General features: G+C 44.2%; 2 protein-coding genes across 6 annotated transcripts in view; one reads left to right on the forward strand and one right to left on the reverse strand.

Moving 5' to 3' along the window:
• Positions 1-11,327, forward strand: part of sv2a (synaptic vesicle glycoprotein 2A) — an 81,804-nt gene extending 70,477 nt beyond the window's left edge. For both annotated transcript variants that reach the window (XM_088620257.1, XM_088620258.1), the window contains 2 exons: positions 38-197; positions 2,526-11,327. In XM_088620257.1, the coding sequence (XP_088476383.1) occupies positions 38-197; positions 2,526-2,709 (344 nt within the window). In that variant the 3' untranslated portion in view covers positions 2,710-11,327. The remainder of the gene's footprint in view (positions 1-37; positions 198-2,525) is intronic.
• A 686-nt stretch (positions 11,328-12,013) lies between these two features.
• bola1 (bolA family member 1) lies at positions 12,014-17,844 on the reverse strand. 4 transcript variants are annotated; one of them, XM_088620259.1, is made up of 2 exons: positions 17,710-17,844; positions 12,014-15,698 (listed from the first exon to the last, which is right to left on the reverse strand). In XM_088620259.1, exons 1-2 carry the CDS (start codon positions 17,812-17,814, stop codon positions 15,237-15,239), a joined length of 567 nt encoding a protein of 188 aa, XP_088476385.1. In that variant the 5' UTR covers positions 17,815-17,844; the 3' UTR covers positions 12,014-15,236. The 4 variants fall into 4 exon arrangements, with proteins under 4 accessions (XP_088476385.1, XP_088476386.1, XP_088476388.1 ...); XM_088620260.1 differs by having other exon boundaries at positions 17,652-17,746; XM_088620262.1 differs by having other exon boundaries at positions 17,694-17,716.
• Between the last annotated feature and the right edge of the window lie 5,815 nt (positions 17,845-23,659).

A 23,659-nucleotide genomic window follows, 5' to 3' on the forward strand; every position in this document is an offset into this window, starting at 1 on the left:
CTAACTGCAGTCCTCCTGCTGTGTGTTCTCTCCACAGCGGGCTCCAGTGTCATGTCCTGCATCAGCTGTTTCTTCCTGTGGTTCGGCAGTAACGAGTCAGCCATGATCGCTCTCCTCTGCCTCTTCGGGGGGATCAGTATTGCATCCTGGAATGCCCTAGACGTGCTGACTGTCGAGCTGTACCCCTCAGATAAAAGGTAAGAGCCACGCTGGTGTGCCAGGTCACTGGAGTGGCTCATGGTCTCTACTGTTGTCATCTGTGGTGCCCTGATTGAAGGGAAACATCCACAGATGAAACTAGGGTTACCGATGAGAGGAGGCCATGTGGTAGTTGACTCCTAATTAATTAACCCTTTGGCCTTGGCCTTTAATTCCCATGCATATGGTTTCCACACATATCCTGACAGAACGTGACAAACTGGAGAGGACATTAGCAGGTGTTGGAGTCTGGGCAGCGTCATTGGCCAACTGTTTCCGACACTAGCTGCTGCCAGTGTAGAGCACTGCTCCTGCCCAGTGCCCCAGTGCCCCAGTGCTCCTGCCCCGTGCCCCAGTGCTCCTTCCCCTTACTTCTGCCCCAGTGCTCCTGCCCCAGTGCCCCAGTGCTCCTGCCCCAGTGCCCCAGTGCTCCTTCCCCTTACTTCTGCCCCAGTGCTCCTGCCCAGTGCCCCAGTGCTCCTGCCCCAGTGCTCCTGCCCCGTACTTCTGCCCCAGTGCTCCTGCCCCAGTGCCCCAGTGCTCCTGCCCCAGTGCCCCTGCCCCAGTGCCCCAGTGCTCCTGCCCCATACTTCTGCCCAGTGCTCCTGCCCAGTGCCCCAGTGCTCCATCCCTATACTCCTGCCCCAGTGCTACTACCCCTGTGCCCCAGTGCTCCTGCTCCGTACTTCTGCCCCAGTGCTCCTGCCCAGTGCCCCAGTGCTCCTGCCCCAGTGCTCCTGCCCCGTGCCCCAGTGCTCCTGCTCCGTACTTCTGCCCCAGTGCTCCTGCCCAGTGCCCCAGTACTCCTGCCCCAGTGCTCCTGCCCCGTACTTCTGCCCCAGTGCTCCTGCCCCAGTGCCCCAGTGCTCCTGCCCCAGTGCCCCTGCCCCAGTGCCCCAGTGCTCCTGCCCCATACTTCTGCCCAGTGCTCCTGCCCAGTGCCCCAGTGCTCCATCCCTATACTCCTGCCCCAGTGCTACTACCCCTGTGCCCCAGTGCTCCTGCTCCGTACTTCTGCCCCAGTGCTCCTGCCCAGTGCCCCAGTGCTCCATCCCTATACTGCTGCCCCAGTGCTACTACCCCTGTGCCCCAATGCTCCTGCCCTGTACTCCTGCCCAGTGCCCCAGTGCTCCTGCCCAGTGCCCCAGTGCTCCTGCCCCAGTACTGGGGCATTGGGCCCAGTGCTCCTGCCCAATGCCCCAGTACTCCTGCCTAGTACTCCTGTCCCAGTGCCCTGCTCACAGTGAGGCCAGACACCGGCACACCAGTGACCAGTGCTGGCCCTCCTGCGGGGCTGCAGCACTGGGCTCTTCCTCTGGAGAATATAGGTGCAGCAGTCGACTGCTCCCCAGCTGTACTGGGCCGTTGAATTAGGGAAAGCCATGACAAATCACAACTATCATTACACTGCTGTTGTAATATTATTCAACATATAATTATGGTGTCAACACAGCAGGTGGATTCACAGAAAAGCCCAAGTAATTCAATATTTTAAGACATCATGCTGTTCTGTGAGGGAAAAGGCCGATAGAGCTGGTTTTGTTTTTTTAAGCCACTGATTCCAAACACTCTTCAAGGAAATACTCAGCTATGTGTTTACTTTTCAGTCAGTGGTATGTAAAGCAGTGTAATACTGTATATACATATAGAGCATACTCTATATAAAGCAATGTAAAGCACAATTGATCTTGAAGTCATAATATATTAATATAGTTAATCTATTATTAACCGAGGTCTTTCCGAACGACAAAGAATTCCATACTTGTGTCATGTGAACTAGAAGAGTCCTTAGATTTTGGTTGATCATCTAAGAAAGATTTAGAAACGTGCTTGCTCTCTGTTCACGTCACGCTGTTCTGCCAGATTCTCAGTGTGACCGGATTGTTTAGCCGGAAAGACGTCATTTGCAGGAGCACAGTGCCACCAAGTGGAAACTCTGGCCTCCTGCACGTTGGTCTGCGTGGGAGTTGAAGTACTGTTATTCTTCACTCCTGGTGCTGTAGAGCCCAAAGCCACAGTGGTTTAAAAGGAAATCTCAACTCTTCAATGAGTGACCATGTTTTGAACATGCGCAACGACATGTTTTTTTTTTTCTTGAAAGGACTCTGGATCTGGCAGTTACAATAGCGTAGTTGTTATAGTTGATAGAATTATTTACAATTAAATAACGGCAATTAAATAAATGTATGACAAAGATACTATAAATGCCACGAAGCAACGGGTTAGTCAGATTTAACTCCTCTCAGGCTTGCATGTCGGTTAACCGATAGACCGACATTAGAAAATTCAACTCATCGTTTTGTTATTCATATATTTTTTTTTTTTAGAACCACGGCATTTGGGTTCCTTAATGCGCTGTGCAAACTCGCGGCCGTCTTGGGCATCAGCATCTTCACGTCCTTCGTGGGCATTACCAAGGCCGTGCCCATCATGTTCGCCTCGGGCGCCCTGGCCGCCGGCAGCTTCCTGGCGCTCAAGCTCCCCGAGACGCGAGGGCAGGTGCTGCAGTAGCCCGGCGCCGCCACCAGAGGGCGGTGTGGAGCCAAGGAGGCGACACTGTGACTAGAGTTACCCACCAGGGCGCCATAACCTCGGGACACCTGGATGCAGCCGCTAAAGCTACATTTCCCTTTTGTTTTAACCTTTGTGTGCTCTTTGAGTTTAAGGGTGTTTCAAAAAGCAGCTTAATATGTTGACGTCAATTGCATAGCTAACTGAATTAGGATCAATATTTTACTACATGAGCTATTTAGGTATTGTCTGCAAAAAGGTCTGGGCCAGTTTAAATCGTACTAAATAATACCATTTCTACACCACGCGAGCAATTTATTGGGTTTCGAATACAGTACTTGTTACTAGGAGGGTAATCAGCGAGATTGGGCCACCTCCTTTGGAAACATGCTATATTAAGACAAGACAGATCAGTAGCACATTCGTCACAGAGTTTTAGTCTTCCTGTGCAAAACCTCTACATTAGAGAAGCCTCTTGGTTAGTTTAATTGCCCCCTCTCTGTAGCTTGAAAGCACCCTTAGGTCTTAGAACAAACACCTCCTGCACTGCCATGTTTTCGACAGCAGAGGGCGATGTTGCTGGGGAGCTAGTTTACAGACCAGTGTGAACACCATCTCATGACGTGTCCTGAGGCATTATGGGGCCAAGGTGGGAAGCCTGGTAGTGACCCATCTGTGTACAGCTCTTTCCCTCCTCCCTGAGCCGGCCCAGCCAGCTGCTGTGGGAGCCACTTGAAAAGTCCAGTCATCTCTTAGACTCGTGCTGCCCAGTTCTGGGTCAAGACAGATCAGTCTTGACCCCGTCTGCCGAAATGGACACGATTGATGTTAGCCCTCAGCCGAAATTAACTGCAAGCCCCCCCCCGACAGAAACGTTCAATATTAACCGACATTGTGGCGCCGCGATGTTAAGAGGGCTTTCACCACAGCCTGTTCCTTTTCCCACATGGTTCAGATTGAGAAGGAAAAAAGCAGAAGAGTTGAAGTTTGGTTTGTTTCGAAGGCCAGAAAAAAAATGCCTTAAAACTCTCCAAAATCAATGGCTAACTGTATTTGAAAGAGTATTGTACTGTACCCGGAGAACAGTCCGTGCTTTAAATAGACAGAAATCTATCTCATCTCTGTAAATGAAAATCAAAACATTCTTACCAGTTTAGCACAGAACGTAGCAGCAGGACTGGTGTAAACATTTTTAATGAAAAGTCGATCCCGAGTCACTGGTCTCCCTCCCTTGGGCTTTCACTTTAAGACGGGGAGACAGTGGCTCTCAGAATGATGAGAGGAGACTTGGTCCTCCTTCCGCTGAGCTTCGAGGAGTCTTTCTGAATCCTGTTTACACTGCCGAGAACACCTCCTCTCCAGCTCTCTCCAGACTCGGCCTGTCCTGGGCTGAGTGTGGCTGCAATGCCAACAAGAGCTCAGCATCTTGTACCGCCAGTCTGGTGACTGGACCAATCGATTCAATTTTAATTCAGTTCAATTCAAGCTTTCCTGTCCCCTAGGGGGAATTTGTTTTACGGCACAGTCAAACACAACACAATGACAAACACACATCATATTTGTCATTTGTCATATTTGTTGGCGACACTGAGGAAGACCAACAGTGGGTTTACTGTGCTCAGTAAGCACAGCTCAGTCCTCCTGCACAGTATACAGTACCATCACTTTGGTCTTCTCCCTTGTGGTCTGACTGAATGTTCTCTGTTCTGGGCTACAACTACAGACATTCCGGACTCCATGATCGGCCATATTAGGATCTATTCACAAGGATCGTAAATATTGTTCCAAGGACAACTTGGCATTATCATGATCGAGTGCAGCCAATTAAACGATTGCTGATCAAACCAGGTAAAACATGCATTAGAAAGCCATGGTACGAGGACTAAATGACCTTTTCGTCATTCTGAGCTATGTCCTGTCTTTTGAGTTAAAGGGCGCCAGGTCACAGGAAAAGAACACATTCCCACCGAAGAGAAAATGCTAGAACACCACCAGGGAGTCAGGCAAGGTCTAGGCTGCTATAAACCCGGCAGGATCCATCGAGGTGCAAGCTGAGCCCAGTCACTGATAAATTAAATAGGATACGTTTAGCTCTAGTATGTTTGGAACTTGTTGGAAAGAGCAGTGTTTGGAGCCCATTTCCTGCTGTTCGGAGAGGGCGTTCTGGCTCAGCGTTTGTCGCATGTCAGTAGCTAGTTCTGTCCCTGTTGGGGTTTGGGGTGGCCTACTGATCAGGCATGTCCTGTACAGGCGAGTGCTGGGCCAGGGCCTCACTCCCATGTCAAACCTGTCTCCATGGATACATTGTGGAGGCCTAGGTTTCAAGGTCCCCCTCTGCAATCTGTGGATTAATTTTATGGCCTCAAGGTTCGAGACTGGGGCTTTCCGTCTCTGAGGAAACTAGCATACAATCAAACCAGGCAGCATTAAACCAGAGCGCTCCAAGTGTATCTGATGAAATGTGTCTTTGAAGGCCCTAATTCCAGTTCCCCTAGCACTGAAAGAAGAGTCCCCCAGTGCAGGTTTATGTGCAGCCTTTACCTGGTGGCTCCCCCTGCTGTCTGATGCCAGTCGTGGCTGCGGTCCGGCGTTGCTCTGTCTCGTGCGGGACGTCTTTCAACCCTTGTTAAAGATGTTACGGAAGAGTCACGTTGTACAGCACATGATTCACGCAGTTCACCCACCGGCTGTGCAAAATTAGAAAGTCGTCCCTGCCTCGGGTCGTTCAGGAGCTCCTCCGACGTCGTGCAGTTCATCTTCATCGCATAACAGAGCCCAGCGCAGAACCCAGACAGCAGTATGTCTCTGTCCCATGTATTGCTGTGCGTGGCACTACCGCGACTCGCTGAGTCTAATCGGTCTCTCGGGACCTGTCCTGCCCCTCCCGGCTTGCCCCTGTCTCCTCTTAGCAGGTCTGCGTCGCCATGATTTTTCTAAAACCACATTCCGTCTTTTACTGACACTCAATCAGCAATCTCGTCGCGGAGACGCCGAAAAACAGAAACAAAGAAATAAAATCCGGAGGGAGACATTAAAGCACAAGGCCGTTCTGACAACTCGGGAGCAAGACTATCTTTTTCTTAGCAGATAATGTAAAATATATATATAAATACAAAGCTTATTAAGGACATAAGTTTGATTTAGGTGTGATACAAAAGTCCGTGTATAAACTTGTATTAGCTGTTAAAAAAGGGAAATATTGAACAAAACCGAACGTCCACTTTTGGCTCACAGTAGCAAGACAGTAGTCTTAAATAGTTTTCCATAAAATGTATATATACATTGCGTTTTTTATTTTGTTTGAAGGTGGGTGAAATGTACAAGTGTAAAAAGCCTGTTTTATTGACACGCAGTGTTTCCTTTTACCTGCTTTCTCGTCACTGTTCATGTGGTTTGCCAAGAAAACAGAGAGCCTGAACTATGTGCATATGTGTGTGTGTGTGGAGAACTAGATTCTATACTGCATTTCTGTGTTCACTTTCCTCTGAAAGGGGCGTGCAGGGCCCGAACCTAGCTGTGTCTCTCTTTGTAGAGTAATCTCAGTCTCGCACCATCAGATAAATCACAGGTGAGCTGAGTGCAGCACTATCACTGCCTTAGCTTCCCAAAAGGTCAAATAACATAGATTATGTGGGGATTGTGTAATGTCATGTGAGACAGCTGGGCCACAATTTAGTTTTGATGTTGAGGTAAAAGGGCAAGCAAACTACTGCTTTCTCACGCTGGACTTAATGCACGTTCATATAAGAGGGTCATAGTAATTAAATAATTACTGTAAGTCGATCAAGAGATACACATCTTTGAATCTCTTTTACAACCCATTTTGTAACTGGTATCAGTCAGCTGGAAAGGATTCCCTTGGGCACACATTGGGACCAGCGGGGCCGATACTGGCTCAGGGTGCCCTTAACCAAGCCGGCCAGTGAAATTCAGACATTGCTGGACCCTGAGTCGAAGGGTCTCTACACGAGCGTCCGTTCTGAAAGCCATCGAAGTCTTTATCTGCGCAGGCTCTGTCGCAGATCTGAACTGTCGCAGCGTCAGTGAAAGCAGCCGGCCATAGAAGCCTTATTTCTTTTTGTTTTCATTCTGAGCTTCGAATCTGTAAATAGAAAACATTGGTGACTTTTGGTTAACTTTGGGCGTTTTTAGTTCCCTCAGTGCGCGGGAGTTGCTTTTGTGGCTGGTGCACATTCATACAAGCACACAGGCAGAAGAGCACAGATGACATTATGCCACTCTCTCTACTAGAGAGGTACAAAATCTACCACTTTCTTGGGCTCTTTTTACTTCTGCATATTGCTACTGCCTTTTCTGGCTGAGGGCACTTGTTCTCCAGTAGTCTTGAAAGATGCCAGGGTATTAGTTTCAACAGGGAGGCTAGCTAGCTTGTTCCATACTACCACAAACTATAGCGTAAAGTACCGCATGTTAAACATAATAGACAAACACCACAATAAAAGTGTCGTTCAGGCTCTGCCTGGCCACTCATTTCCAGTGTATTGTGAGAGTCTAAATCATTTTCCCTCAACCCTCGGTGGCTGCAGTCTTGTGCTGCAACAGTGAGACAGCAAAGGAAAAGCCAGCTTGTGGCACCCATTGGCGCACTGTGGGGTGAAGCCTATATCGAGAATGAGAATTCCTGGCCTGAATCTACAGTAGCTCCTTTCACACAGAATCTGCAAGGCCAATAACCCCCTCCTCTCAATGTTCTTCATTCCAGCTGTAAGGATTCGCTGTAGGAATGAGAAAGGCTGTCCTGAGGAATCCACAGAACAAGTATGAAATTAATGTGACAAAATCACATCAACTCTATTATATGATCACTATTCTTAAGGATAGCAGCCATGAAACTTTATTAAGCTAGAAAAGTACAACTCAACAGGAAGCACAGGTGTTAGAAACTGCCTTAGGGAGAAATCAATACTGCCATTACTTTAATGCATAGTTCCTGGGGAGAGAACATTGAACATTTAAACATCATAGTACTCAGATTAAGGTGTCGGTGTCTTGGCTTTAGCCAAGAAAGTGGTGATATCGGTCACAAGTCTCAGAATAAATGGAATGAAGATGCTGCTTCACTGGACGTGAGCAAAATTTCAGAAGTGACAGCTGTGCGATGGGCACATTCACCAGCAGTGAGCCCTGCTTTGAGGAACACTCGCTGCACTACAATACAGTCGAACCTGTCTCTATTTTTTTTTACCACGCCAGTGTAAAGAAACTGGCTAAGGCAAGGTTAGACACTTTTCACACCGCGACGTGAAGCTGACACTTAACCCAATAAAGATTGCATGTGTCAGATTAAACGGGGGGGAGGGGGTTCTTAGTTTAATTTATAGGATGGTTTAGTTATAAATGATTAATACTGTGTAATAATGTTGAGATCGAACATATATGTGAGCTAGATCTTTTTAGATCACAAGTGTGCTGAGTTTTATCTGAACAGCGCTTTGCAATAGTTTTTTTTCTTATAGGCGTTTTATACTCTACTTTATACTTTTATTTTAAACGTACCTTCTCCTTTGTACTATTGTAGATTGGACGATTACACAGAAAATAGAACTCCATAACCACTCCAACACATTATGATGCAACAAGAAACTGCAGATAAGTCTTGTGGCCTGTGGAACCAAGCCGTGTAGCAGGCTTGTGTGATCTAGAAATGGGCATGGCTATGAGTCACGTCCCATGCTGACTGACGCTTTGGGGACATTGCTCAATGTCTCTTTGTCCAGTGTGGTGGAACCTTTAGGGCTCGAGGACTGAAAACAACAATCCTTATCCTGCTTTAGGAGAAAGGATGGTCTCTCTCGAGTGTCTGGCAAAAACTCTCCGTTCTGTGTGGGAAACCTAGACCGTTTTGAAACTTGGCACTGAAAAACTGTGACATTCATCAGGCACTGTGTCCTGAAAGGGTGTGAAGTCCACAACAGTCAAGCACAAACGCAGCCAGATGTACCTGCAGTGACAAACACCTACACCAGGCACACACAAATCTCCACCACTGAGACTCCCAGGGGAAGGGACTGGAATTACTGATCACTGTCTCATTTTTCCTTTAAAACCATGACAGTTTAAAGAAGTGGACTGATTCTTTTGCTAAATTTGTGTAAAACTATATGCAGGTGAATCATACTGTACTTTTTTATGGCAAATACATGCCTAATTCATGCTACAGTAATGTCATTTTGAAGGAAACGTGTTTTGTCAGAAAATGCCAATACCTTTCGCTGCCTATGGAGTATTTTTAGACTGTTTTTAGGCACTTTCTGAAAGGGCTTAACTTCTCAACTGGTGGCATCTCAACAACCCTGGACTAGAAGTTATGTTTGAAATCATGAAAGGGTTTCATGACAATAACAGAAGGCAAAATGCAAAGGATTTATAATTTATAAGGATTTTTAAGAGCCATCTTGATTATTCTTGATGTGCAGCTGTGGCAAAGACATCAGTTTTTGAGACATGGAATTTTTTAAAAGTTTATCTTTATTTTTTAAGAAACTGACTGCAGGTCTGGAAGGGACCCAAAATCTGACCCTTCCAGTAACCTTCCAGGCATCACCTGATAGAGCAGACGATAGGCTAAACAGGCCAGATCCTTCCTTGTGACCCACGTCATTAGAAATTCCATGGATACGACCAGGAAATCTGGGATTCCTATTGGATTTTAGTTCCTTAGGATGAGGGAAGGCCAGGCCCAATCTCCACTGCTGTCACCATCGTGCCCTTAATTTTCCGTCCCTGTGTTTCCTGACACACAAACACACAAGTGTGCACCAGCCACTTGGAAAACCCGCAGGAGAAACGTCATGTCGGATCAGGCTTGTCACAGACAGTGTGGTGACAATCAGTGTGTGTGTGCGTGTTTGACATCACTTGTTGTTAATTGCCAAATATTTTTCTACTTTCCTGGGTTCTGTTCTCTCCTCCGGTAAAATAAAAACTGAAAGAAAGAAATAAGCAGATATATTTAAAAAAGGAAATTAATGCAATAGCTGTAGACAACATTTGATGTTCTTTTTTTGGTAACTTAGAAAGTGGCCTAGGGTACTCTTTTCATGACAAGATCTGGTGTATGGGGCATTTATTTTTTTGTATTTTGTTTTCTCCTTAAGCAAAATGTTAAAGGAAGCTGGTGTTCCAGGTAGCTTAGGAAACACACATCTCTACACCAGCCCTTGGTTTATTTCAGAGGACCACACATTTAGTTCTGTTTGATGCATACAGCACATTATAGGGGAGTAGACTTTTATGGCTTTAAATAAAAGCTATAAAACTTGTGTCTTAGATCATAAACCAGCAAAGGTGTTAAGGAACAGACCATGCTGGCCTCTGTATACATTCTTGAAAACTGCGGATTTGTTTTGGTAAAAAAAAAAGACAATTCTCTTCCAGCAGGGATCGATTAAACTACCTAGAAGGCTATTCATTTCTTAAATGTGTTTTTATATGACATGGAAAATAGTTTTAGTAGCATTCCCTGATCTATTTGGACATCTTTGTAGGTGGTTGAGTAGCATGACGTGCAATTTAAGCAATTAACCAAAAAAAAAAGATCCTTTAATACACAGTGAACTACCAAGGCATCACAACTGCATGTGCACATCTGCTGTGCTGGAAGATAACGAGAAATCAGGTCTTTATTTGACATGAGAGTTCATTTTTATCGTGGAACTAAAGAGGGTTATACATATCAGAAGAAAATTAGAAAGATCGTAACCCGAAAAGGAGAGAAAGGCCATTTTATTTGCTTTGTAATGAGTAGCAAATTGACCCAATCTTATAGGACTGTACCAATGGATTTTAGAAGTACTAAATGTTTTATTTTGATATTCATAGATTAATTTTTTTAATAACGAAGGTGTAAATAAACCTGCAATTTTCAAACGTGCCGCAGAATACCCTGAGCATAAATTATGTCCAGTGAAGACACTGGTCTTTTGAAATCAATGCAGTTTTTTTTTTAATTGTTCTATATTCTAAAATATTGCATTTTTGTTAGGCAAGTGTAAACCAAGTAACGTCTAAGATCCTTCACCCTTATCAATTATTTTTCTTTTTTTCTGTAAAAAAGATTTACGAACTGAGTGAAATCATGGATCTCGTGTAATCGAAGCAATAATCGACAGATAATTTTGTTGGCTCAGCACTGCCTTTTAGAAAACTTGAGTAAAGCACACAGAGAAACTTACCAGCCCCTGCATCAGGTCTTTTACCTAAAGAGTCTCCTGGGTCTATTTTAGCTTCTGTCGAAAAACCTTGCCATTATTTAAATGTGACTAAAAAAAAAATGAAACGTTATCATTGTACTGTGTCGTAGATCTGTAGGTGTTTGTATGTACAAGTATAAATATGTGAAAAAAAATGAGTAACAAAAAATCCTTAATGAATGGACACTATTGTATGTTGTCTTTCTTTTGTGTGTTTTGTAAATGACAATTTAAAAAAGTGAATAAAATCAATAACTACAACTAGATATGGAGAAGATTTCAGTGTAACACCGTCATGGTGCCGTCTTGAGGTTTGTGTGAGATTGTTTTCTTTGATGCTGGAATCTGCCGTTGCACTTCCCAGTGCTACAATGGGTTAAAATGAATAAACTTACTTAAATAAGACTGGGTAAGAAAGTATGACTTGTTTTCCCTACAAGAGCATTTCCAGTTTTCTTGCGGTTGTTTGGCATTCACATCATAATAACTATAATAATTGCTTACACTTATATAGCGCTTTTCTGGACACTCCACTCAAAGCGCTTTACAGGTAATGGGGATCCCCTCCACCACCACCAGTGTGCAGCCCCACTTGGATGATGCGACGGCAGCCATAGTGCGCCAGAACGCTCACCACACACCAGCTATCAGTGGGGAGGAGAGCAGAGTAATGAAGCCAATTCATAGATGGGGATTATTAGGAGGCCATGATTGGTAAGGGCCAATGGGATATTTGGCCAGGATGCCGGGGTTACACCCCTACTCTTTTCGAGAAACGCCCTGGGATTTTTAATAACCACAGAGAGTCAGGACCTCGGTTTGACATCTCATCCGAAGGACGGCGTCTGTTTACAGTATAGTGTCCCCATCACTATACTGGGGCATTAGGACCCACATGGACCGCAGGGTGAGCGCCCCCTGCTGGCCCCACTAACACCTCTTCCAGCAGCAACCTTAGTTTTTCCCAGGAGGTCTCCCATCCAGGTACTGACCAGGCTCACACCTGCTGAGCTTCAGTGGGTTGCCAGTTGTGAGTTGCAGGGTGATATGGCTGCTGACATCGTCAGAGATCAATGAGAACCGCATCCCAGTGAGTTCTGCGTCTAACAGCTCTGAAGGCTGTTAAAAGGGAGCTGCAACATCATTTTTATTGAATCAACATTGATGGGTACATTTCAAAACCCAATGAATATAAAATGTATACAGTAACGTGTTATAGCTCCAATTGACATCACAAAAGATTTCCAGGTTTGGCAGCGCCATGCTGGTGATAAGGGGCCCTGTTACATTGTGAACAGGCAGGCTTGTGAAGACTGTTAAATATTGCTCTTCATTTGGAAACAGTTGTGCCGACCAATACTATTCACTTGCAGATTACAGTGGAACATTTCTGCGGTGAAATGTCTGCTGCACAACCTGAACTTAGTCGCTTGTACGTTGCATGACTTAGTCATCACAGTGACTAGTGAGCAGGAAGGGCTGCTTCACGTCACAATGCTCACGATCTCTCTCTCTCGCCCGTGGAGAGACCGGGGTTTGCGACAACATGGTGAGTATATGGTACAAGTAGCTGACGCAGCCTGCAAAGGAACAAGTAAAAGTTTATTAAGCACAAAATTGTGAACTTCGTGGAAGTACTGCAGAGTCCATGCTGAAAAGAAAAGAGACATAACATTTCAGCTGTGGAGCCTTCTTCACCTCTGTTGTCTCTCTTCTTTTCAGCATGGACTCTGCAGTACTTCCACAAAGTTCACAATTTTGTGCTTAATTCGGAATTTGTGAAATTTGTGAATAAGATTCCAGGGCTGATGTCTGCCCATCACTAGCATTACTGATGATCACTATGAAGGAGGTAGGGCAGATTTGTCAGTGGCTGGCACAATGTGATTTCTGGGTTTCACACACATCTGTGCTCAAAGTTTTAGAATTCAGCTGCTTACGTGATTCTTTGGCTGTATTCTTTCCAAGGGAGCGTAATGGGGCACATGCTGTCTGTGTGCCTGTTACAAAGATGTCCAGTCATGTTGAGTTCCCCTGTGACTGGGGTCAAGATTTGTGGGGTAGCAGAATTTGCTGATGCTTGGAGGAGGTGCTGAGGATCACGCTGAAGCACAGCAAGAATAACCACTGATGGAAAACTAGTATGCAGCTTTTGCAAACTGGAGAAGCCGTTTGTGGTATTTTGTATCTGAATTGAACTCAACTAAGCCTGCAGCAGAGGAAGCCAGGCAGTCTTAAGCTTTGCATATTTGCAAAAAATGTTCTTTGATTGTATGTCGGCAGAGACAGAGTACAAAAGCTGTATCCCCATGCTATTGCAACTGCCCACCAATACAGCACTCTGCATACTTCATAGCTCAGCACACAGCTGGAAAAAACCAACCAATTTCATTGTTTTGGAATCTTACTTACTTTTATACAGGATTTTTCACATCTGAAATATAAAAGTACTTAAGATTGTGACCCTTACAGATTTCAGAGTCTTGTCAAAATGTGACCACTAGCCAGTTTTCATGAAATAATTAATTTCAACTCATCAAAATCATATATTACTCTTGACATTTCCATATGATAAGAATACTGCCTCATGTATGTGTTGTAGTTTTAGAAGTATACACTCTAAATCAAGCTTGTATCCATCTTCATTTTAAGCCTCCAGACTTTGACACTGAAACTACCAGACCCTTCTGATCTAAGCCACCACACGGCTTAGGCACAACGTGCTCGAAGTGACTCATCGTTAACGAACCCGATTATAACAGTAAGGAGCTGGCTTTACTACAGAACACAGTACATAGTAAATAAAACAGTAAAGCAAAAACAATAAAGAGGATAAAGAACATTCATTATCCCATCAGATGCTTTAAAAAGGAGTTGATAAGCAGAGGCTTATAAATAGTTCAGATGGGGAGCTGCATCAGCATCCGGAGGTTGCAAAGGAACAGGTAATGTGCTTATTCCCTGCTGAACAGAGAAGAAAGGACACAACGTTTCAGCTGTGGAGCCTTCTCCACAGCTGAAGAAGAAGGTTGCTCACACCTGAAGAAGGCTCCACAGCCGAAACGTTGTTTCCTTTGTTTTCTTTTCAGCCTGGAACAAACCCGTTACCTGTTCCTTTGAGGCTTATAAATGCTTTGGAACAGATCAAAGAAAATCTCCTGGTTGAAAAAAAAAATCTGCATTATTGAACATGTATACAGTATTTTTCTCATTATACAAAGCACATTAATCTATATGTGTTCAGGTGCTTTGTCCAAAACCCTGAAACTCAAAGGTCACTGAAGTTAAGTGTGTAAGTTAAAGTGTTTTATGCATCTGGTCAAAGGATGAAATTACTCGCTATAAGATACAATGCTGAAAATTAATTTCGACTCACAGACGAAGCTTATGTAAGACCTAGACTGGGAAATTGGGTCTTTCAAAACAGAAATCTAGAAGAAACACAAACAAGAGAAAGCCTGTTTGGTAGCTTGTTGCCGATCTGTAACTTAACTTGAAGAGGAGCCTGCATTTTCCAAAGCAAAATCCAGAGAGACAAAGTTGAAGGGCTCATCAGAAAGGGTCAGGTCTCCTAAAAAGGGGTTTAACATTAATAACTGGATATGTCAATAAGATGTGGACTTTTTAAAATCCAAGTAGAATCCTTGTGCCTCTTAACAGGATTTTTCTCTTTAAAAAGAAGCCATTTCGCAGAGACACAAGCTGCTCCACAACTGTTGAATACAGAAAACGTCCCAACGAAAAATGAGAAATAATCCAACTCAACATTAGCAACTACTGGTCCATACTGTTCATACTGAAGCGCCTTTTTGACAGGTCAATGCAATGAGAACATCTTTGTGAGATGACAAGGAAATGGACAGGCTTGTTTTTTCTTGGCAAGAAAAAAATCACTTTGACAAGGCAAGGAGTAAGTTTCCTGCTGGAATCAACTGCACCTCTGCTTCCTCAAGTGTCTCGTCAATGACGTGGCTCTGTCAAGCAATAACCCCTTGTGCCAGAGGTTCACTGACAAATGGGTATCTAAAAGAAAAATCCACTGGCTTGTGGGGTGTGACTCCCATCTCTATAAGATCCTGGGAAGATATGATCACACAAGCAACCCATTAACCAGAATTTTTAAGGGCTGGATGGTTTTACAGTTTACAACTAAGAGGTGTTAAAATAAACAAGTTACTTTTAATATCATGGAAACACTTAAGTCAATACAAGTTAAAAATGAGATCCAAATGCCAAGTGCAGTTTTATTTACTTCATAACAGGAAGTTGGGGTCCCCGTCCCCGTGGACTGAGGGTGGCGTCAGTAGCCGGTGGTCAGTCCCGGCCGGACAGCTTGTGCGCGGCGCTGCCCTCGTTCTTGGATCCGCCCAGGCAGGGGGGGCTCCTGGCCAGCCGGGGGTCGCTCTCCCACTGAGCTGGGGTCTTGGCCTGGATGGCCAGGGCGTGGACGGAGGTGGCCAGCTCGTCCCGCAGGGCCTCGTTGACCAGGCGGTGGCGCTGCAGCAGGGGCAGCCCCCCGAAGCGCTCGCTCACCACCAGCACGCGGAAGTGGGACTCGGAGCCGGGGGGCACGGCGTGGAGGTGGCTCTCGTTCCGGACCTCCAGGTGGGCGGGCGCCAGGGCCCGGCTCAGCTTGGCCCGGATGGCGCTCTCCACGGGGCGGCTGGGGTCCATCTGGGGCGGCTGGCCGGTCACGGGGCGGAAGGGGGCAATCGTGGACACGAAGGGGCCGCTCGTTCTGAGAATCCTCAGCAACATGGGCCCGGACACCGGAGGCTGGAAATCGGGGAGAACAAGCAGGTCAGGCACTTCCACCCCAAGAGCTGTCGCAGCCCTCGTATCTTTCAGCATTGAGACCGGGGATGAGCCGGACCTGGTCCAGGAAAACAGGGATCTTTAAAGGGGATCTGCAGTCCCAAATCCTCAACCACTTATTAAATCTCAGTAACAAAATAAATCCACTGACATTATAGAAACAATTTCCAAATTTTGAATTAAGCACAAACTAGTGAACTTTGTGGAAGTACTGTAAGTCCCCACGCTGTTGCAAACTCGCATTCAGGTTCCCACGAATTGTGACGTGAAGCAGCCCTTCCTGCTCGCTAGTCACTGTCATGATCAATGTAAAGAGTTCACAAATTAGTATTTGTTGGTAAAAGTGTCTTGAAGTCAAGGGATTTCTACTGGATTAAAAGAGATGTATTAACAAGCCTGCCTGGCTTCACTGGAAGTTCTGTTGCCTCACTCTGAATCACGGAATATGACATGACGCATACCTTGAAATGTATTATTATTTTCTGATTTAAATCGGGTTTTACAACTTACATTTGACTTTTCCTGAGCTTTAAAATTCACTCATCAATGCTGATTCGTTTTCACCCTGGAATATGAAAATAGTTGCAGTTCCCCTTCAAATCTGTTTTCTAACTACTTTATCCAATACAGGGTCTTGGGGGAGCCGAAGTTTGTCCTGGCAAGCAACGGACACCAGTCTACACACAGGGCTGAATTTCACAGAAGCCATTTAACCCACCAGTACGTCTTTGGACTGTGGGAGGAAACTGGAGCACCTGCAAACTCCACACAGACAGCAGCCCAGGTCTGGAATTGAATCCAGGGCCCAGCTCTGCTGGATCTTTAAATCCCCAGTGGCAATGCAAACATACATGTGTAGTGCCTGCTTTTGAAAAGCAGTCACTTGTTGATTTCTTCCCCCCATTCTTCATTGAAAACTGATATTTCCTTTACTCATGTCAAATAAGAGAGGTAAATCTCTCTCTCTAGATGGGAGACTCCTGGGAAAGCTAAGGTTGCTGCTGGAAAAGGTGTTGGTGGGGCCAACAGGGGGCGCTCACCCTGCACACCAGTAGAGGGTGCTCACCCTGTGGTCTATGTGGTACCTAATGCCCCAGTACAGTGACGGAGACAATATACTGTAAAAAGGCTCCGTCCTTCGGATGAGATGTAAAACTGACATTTTCCCTCTCTGTGGTCATTGTCCTGGACAAATTTCCCCCTGGCCTTTACCAATCATGGCCTCCTAATAATCCCCATCTCTGAACTGGCTTCATCACTCTGCTCTCCTCCCCACTGAGAGCTGGTGTGTGGGGAGCGGACTGGAGCATCATCCAGGTGGGGCTGCACACTGGTGGTGGGGGAGGGGATCCCCATGACCTGTGAAGTACTTTGAGTGGAGTGTCCAGAAAAGTGCTATGTAAGTGTAAGGAGTTTACTTATACGCTGTCAAAAAAAGTGTATCATTCACTTTGCTAAGCTTGAGGTTGTGGAAGAAACACCATTTGACAATTAATGTAACCGTAGCCGGCGGCACCTACCGATGTAAACTGTATTTCCCTTATTAGAAATTAATCCCTTAGCGCACAGGGGTGCGCGCCCGTGGCTACATTTGAAATGGACAGTAGGACTTGCGTACAGTCAGTAGCTGTTGCTTTTATCAAGTATAAACACTTTTCACAAGATTGCAGTCGTATACAGTGACTAGATATTCGGTGATATAATGTGTAGAATTCCGTAACAATTTATATAATACACGTACATTGCAATAATGATAAGAAATATATTACTCGCCCTTGCCAATAAACAATTTCGTTGTGACGGATTCATTACGAAATAAAAAATATAGAAGCTTACCTACTACACTAACAGTGAAAACCCACAGATATTAATAAAAAAAATACTCGCAGCTAAAGGACAACAATTATAACCTACCCGTATTCACGCCTATTAGATTGTTTTCCAAACACAAAATACCTCACGACCTACTCACCGACACTGTCCTCGCAGTCCTGAAGCAGGGCACACGTGACAGGAAGAACCCGCGCGGTATATGCTGGGATTTGTAGTTTGATCTGTCGTAGTCCGTATCGCACATCGAAGGAAATATTTTCAGCGAAATACTACATAACCCAAAATGCAATGCACAAAGTAAGTGCGGATCGGGTTGTAATAGGTGAATGAAAGCAGCTATTGAGTAATTTCTTTTGTTGCCAGGTTTATTGTAAAAATATTGTAAAATACAAGAAGTACGCCTCCAGGAAGACGTTTGATTGCGATTAATGTTATTGCTGCGATCGCAGCTGGGATGGGGCCAGCGGTAGTGCATTTCATCTGTCGAATCGGTGACTTTTTTCATAAATAGGTCTATCGTGGCGACATTTTAACCATATGCAAAAACAATTCACACATTAAGAATTGTTTGATACCGTAGGGTATTTTTTCTACACGGAGATACTTGATAAATGCCTTGCTACTACGATGAGAGTGCTAATGTTTCGTTGCATAAGATATATTGTTAAATAATAATATTGACTTGCCTGGTCTTGTAAGTTTTCCGAAATCCTTAATATTAAGAGAGATTCAGGGAAGTGCCAGAGCTTGATTAAAGGGAACTGGTCTTCTATATTGTGTCCGTGATACACCGCAAATACATTATAGCTCCAGGGAATCTCAAAATGTGTACCGTTTCCAAGTGTTACCACACGGGGGCCCTGCAAGACAAGTTTTAACGATAGGGGTCCTTAATTGTTCACGTCATTTCTTCATGAATAGAACATTTTACAACATACTGGAGACCTGCTAGCCGTCCAGTAGTCCAGCTGCCACCACCGTGTTCGGAAGAGTAGAGCGTCCAGGAAGTTCAATCATTCGCCTCCAACGTCAATCGCTAAAAGAACCAACAGATTTGTTAATGCAATGAAAGAACAGACAGAAATTAAAATCACATGGGACTAAAAAGTTTTACAACATTTACTACAACAGTACAGGAGCTGTAAAAGCGATAGTACAATTAGGAGATATAAAGGGATTAATAATGAAAGACCATAAAGATATAGTAAACATGCTAAATATATTTTACACAAGTGTTTTCCAACAGTTAAAAAATAAATCACCAGATCCTGGTGGTATTTTCTCAGTCGTACTCAAGGAAATGAGGAGGAATGGTATTCATAAATACTGTATATTTCGACTCTCATTCAATATTTACAGATTGGAGAATTACAGAGGTAACTAAAGTTACTTCTAGAGTACCTAAAATGTGAAAGAGGCCAGTTTCTCAAAACAGGGACTGAACCAGGAAACTACAGACCCATCAGTATAACCTCTGTTAAAGGCAAAGGTTTACCAAGAATAAAAAAATCGTCAAAACATAAAGTCTTAGTTGGACTAACGTCCCTGAATTCTTTGAATAGTCAACAAGGACAGCAGATACAGCTAAAGAGACACTGTGGTACATTTACATTTTCAGAAAGCTTTTGGGTTGGTCCCTCATAAAAGGTTGATGATCAAATTAAAGGCAGTAATTATACAAGATAATGTGTGCGCATTGATTGACGAGAGGGTCATCACCTCCTAATTAGATAGATGTTAGCAGTGTGCTACAGGGATCTGTTGAGGGCCCATGGCTTTTCCTGATTTATAGCAAAATTCTGATAATAGTAATAACATCACTTTATTAATCCTATACAAACACATCATCCAGGTGGATGCTGCACATTGGTGGTGGTGGAGGGGAGACCCCATTACCTGTAAAGCGCTTTGAGTGGAGTGACCAGAAAAGTGCTATATAAGTGTAAGAAATTATTATTAATTTCTTGCATTTAGGAATTTGTCTTCTCACATACCCCAGCTTGTTCTCCATGAGACACACAGACAGGGAGAGAGCATGGGGTCAGAGCACAGGGTCAGCCATTGTACAGCACCCCTAGAGCAGTGGGGGTTCAGGGCCTTGCTCAGGGGCCCAACAGAGAAGGATTCCTCTGCTGGCTGCAGGATTTGAACCAGCAACCTTCCAGCCACAGGCGCAGAGCCTTTGCCACAGAGCCACTGCTCTGCCCCGTGACACATTAAGCAAACTAAATTTTTGTATGGTACAAAAACAGGGGAAGTGACCAACAGAAGAACTGGAGTAGCAATGGTATTGTAGTGCTTTCGAGTTCTTGTGGGTATGTGTCCTCGCCGATCCTGCCTCAGGTTGGCCCCCCCACCGCTGCGGCTCGTACCCGGGCCTCAGGCATCACTCAACAGGGACCCAGCCAGCTGAGCTAAAGGGAGATCTCCCCCCAGCCTGCCGGCTGAGGTCCCTGCTATTCACACGGAAGGGCGGTGACATCACCACACAGGTAAGCTGACTCGCACAACCAGTAATGTCAGCCGTATGCGTTACAGTATTAAACAGTATTAAACAGATAGAGCCATGACCACCAAGAATACAGTTTCAGTATCACAATATCAAAAGGATATTATAGCCTTGAGAAACATTTGGAAAGAAGATTCCTGGTCTCAGACAAGGTAGCAGGTTAAGGGTGTTAAAATATCTTCATAGTCAAACAAATGAGGACATTTGATTGAATTATACATGACCCTAAAGGGTACAGACAACAGAAATCCAGGAAACAATTTCACGCTCAGTGAAATCAAGGACATTAACCCACAATCTGAAAATAAAAGGGAATTAATTTAGAATGGAGAAAAAAAAATCGTCTTTTTTAAGGCGTGGTGAGTGTCTGATACAGGCCGTGGGGTTGAAGCCCCATCTCTGGTCATTTTTCAAAACTGGATGGATGAAAATGTAACATTCACTGAATGAGCAATCAAACAAGATGGGCCCAAGTAAACTGATTTGTAAAAAAAATTGAAATCCCTGTGACTTCAGGAAATCTCTGTAAAATATGTTCTCTCTCATTGTAACACCAGTGAGAGGGCACTGGGTATAAGGGCTTATTTTAATGAAACCAGTTTATGCTGGAGAATTGGCAGTAAATGATTTTGCCTAACTTAAAGGAGGATTCTATGGCTTGAGATATCCTTTTTGTTTGAATATCAAATTATCCATCTGTATAGCAAATTATTTATTTGAATACATACTGTACATTTTGTGTGACTGTCAAATTCTCTACCTTTTCCTGATTCTTTTAGAAATGACGTAGCACCTTAGCAAAATGCAGACATTCTAAGATGCCCTACTTTTTTTTCAGTGACCTACATAAATGGAGTTCAGGGGCATTTAGCATTTTAACCTATTTCCAACCTTTCTGGATTGTAAAGATCACAGAATTCATGGTAAAATACAATGGCATATTATTGTGAAACAATAATTACTGTGAAATAAATATGAAACAGATTTGTGAAAATCTGTTAGAACTTCAGAGTTCAGAGTGATAGACCTTAATTTGGAAAAAAAATGTCTTAGTTGACTGATTGATCAAACTCAGCAATTATTAGGAGTTAAAAATAATAATTCAGGGATGCCATCCAGCTGTTTCTTTAAAGAAGCCAGTGTGTAAGCTCAAACAATATGGCTAAGGAGCTTGTTCCATGCTTCCACACCTCTTTGTGTAAAGAAGTGTAACCTGTTTCCAGTTTTAAATGTGTTTGCTCTTAGTTTCCATTTGTGTCCTCTGGTTTTCTAGTCGATATTTTACAGATATCAGTTCCGTGTTAACAAAAATGTGTAGTATTTGCTGTACACCCATGTTTAGGTTCCACCCAGTGCACAATTTAAAAAAGGTTAAACTGGGCTTCTTTGGTATCGTCCACAATGCGTCTTCATTTACACTTGCCCTTTGTCACTCACCGTGTTTAGCTGTAACTTGTACGTAAGCTGTATAAAACATTTAAATCGGAAACGGACTCAGAAAAATATGCACTTATAGCCAAGTCTCTTTCTATACATTGTAATTCATGACTGCACAAACCAAACATTCCAGGTAGCTGAATCGGGTTCTACAGGCGAAATATTCTACCTTTAATATGAAGTGAAATAATAGCTAATAGAGCCAGGCAAGATTCACTAGACCACAGAAACACTTTGATTACATTGTAGATTAGTGATGTACTAGCTTGAAATGACAAAAAATGCATTTTATATAATTATATCGTTTTCTTCCCCAATACAGGGTGGCGTCTTCTGCATCTTTGAAGCCCAAGAGAGAAGTGGGACTTTCTGCTATCTTAAAGATTATAGATGACAGTAGTAATTGCTTAGTGAATGTTAACGAACTCTGTAGTCACAGATTAAATAAACATAAAAAATTGCTTTAATCTGTTTACTTTGAGTCAGATGTTTGGTGTTGGAGCCAGTCCTGCCCAACAAATCTATTACGAAGACAGCAGATTTGAAATAGGATCCTGCACATAGAAGTACAATTTTAATGTCCCCTCAGCCACAGTGTCTCTTTACTGTTTCTCGGAAGCCTTTTTCGTCATTATCCCTTTTATTCTTCATCAGAAACAGGCAGTGTCATCAGAGAATATAAGGCAGCCGAAGGACTGAATTGTAAACTGTAGATAGACCCAGACTAATGGCTATTTTTGATTAATTAAATAACTAAAACTAAACCCCGAAGTAAGTGCTGGAATGCAGGTCAGTCTTTGAAAGAGTGGGTTGTTCACCTCCAAAAAGACAAAACTGGGAGAATGTAATGAATTTATGTGAAGGGGAAATGGGGAGGAGAAAATGGGAAGTTAGAGGAAGAGGACATGATCCCTCCCGAGCGCAGGAGTGAGAGCGAGAGGGGAGAGTGAAACGAGAGAACGATCTGATCTGTGAGATCTGTGACCCAGTGCCGTGTTGTTCTTGGCCCGGGCACAAACACTCTTCCCCCAGTTAGGAAAACAACCCTGGTTTTTGGGAAGAGAAAGTACAGCTGGATGTCAACAAAACAACCCCCCTCCACCTCCCCCTTCCCTCATGTGCAGTGATGATTCAGCCCGCGCTGAGAGAGGAGCCAGGAGTCGCTCGGTCTGTTTGTCCATCTTGCTGAAACACAAATGCACAAACGCACAGAAAAGTGAAGAGTTGGGCAGAGGGGGGGGGGAGGCAGACCCCCCTCCCTGTCCCATTTTTGACTCCGAATCCAGCTCTGGCCATTTTTAGAAAGATCCCCTGTGTGGGAGACTCTACAGAATGACTCAGCAGTGTGCCGCACAGCTGTAACATGACTGCGACTGCCGTCTTGTGCCAACTACTTCTGCAAGCTGGGGTTTAACTCTGGTTGTGGAGCTCCTGCTCCTATCGCCTCTTTCGGGTCCTGAGTGAAGTTCGTTTTGGAAAAACCTTTTCCTCCGCGCATGTGTTTTAATTTTTATTTAATACTTTATGTCCAAAATTCAGCAGCCAGAATCCTGACCAGGTCTAGTGCAAGTGTTCACATTACTCCTGTCCTGGAGTCCTTGCACTGGCTTCCGGTCAAATTCCGTGTAGACTTTAAAATCCTCATGCTCACCTATAAGGCTCTGCATGGCTTGGCACCTCAGTACCTGTCTGAATTATTATCGCCCTACTCCCCACCTCGCAACCTTCGCTCTTCTAATTCTGCTCTCTTTACTGTCCCCCAAGCCTGTCTACATTGTATGGGTGACAGGGCCTTGTCCTGTTATGCCCCCAAGCTCTGGAACTCTCTCCCCAAGGATATCAGAGAGTCACCTTCTCTAAACTCCTTCAAATCCAGACTCAAAACCCTCTTCTTCAGAAAAGCCTTTACTGAACTTAGTACCACCATCCACAGTCTCCTCTATATATTGTAATTGTGTTTTATCTTGTGTATTCTTTTTATTTATTGTTGTTGTCATCCTGTAAAGCGCTTTGAGAAGCCACCTTTAAAGGCGCTATATAAAATAAAGTTTATTATTATTATTAATAGATCTCTACACTTCAAACCATCACACTTGCAGATGGAGAACCCAGGAGCAAAAGTTACTTTAAAGCCAGGATGGGC

The sequence above is a fragment of the Lepisosteus platostomus genome, chromosome 26, assembly GCF_059453375.1.
Source record: "Lepisosteus platostomus isolate fLepPlt1 chromosome 26, fLepPlt1.hap1, whole genome shotgun sequence".
In the NCBI taxonomy this organism is placed as follows: Eukaryota; Metazoa; Chordata; class Actinopteri; order Semionotiformes; family Lepisosteidae; genus Lepisosteus; species Lepisosteus platostomus.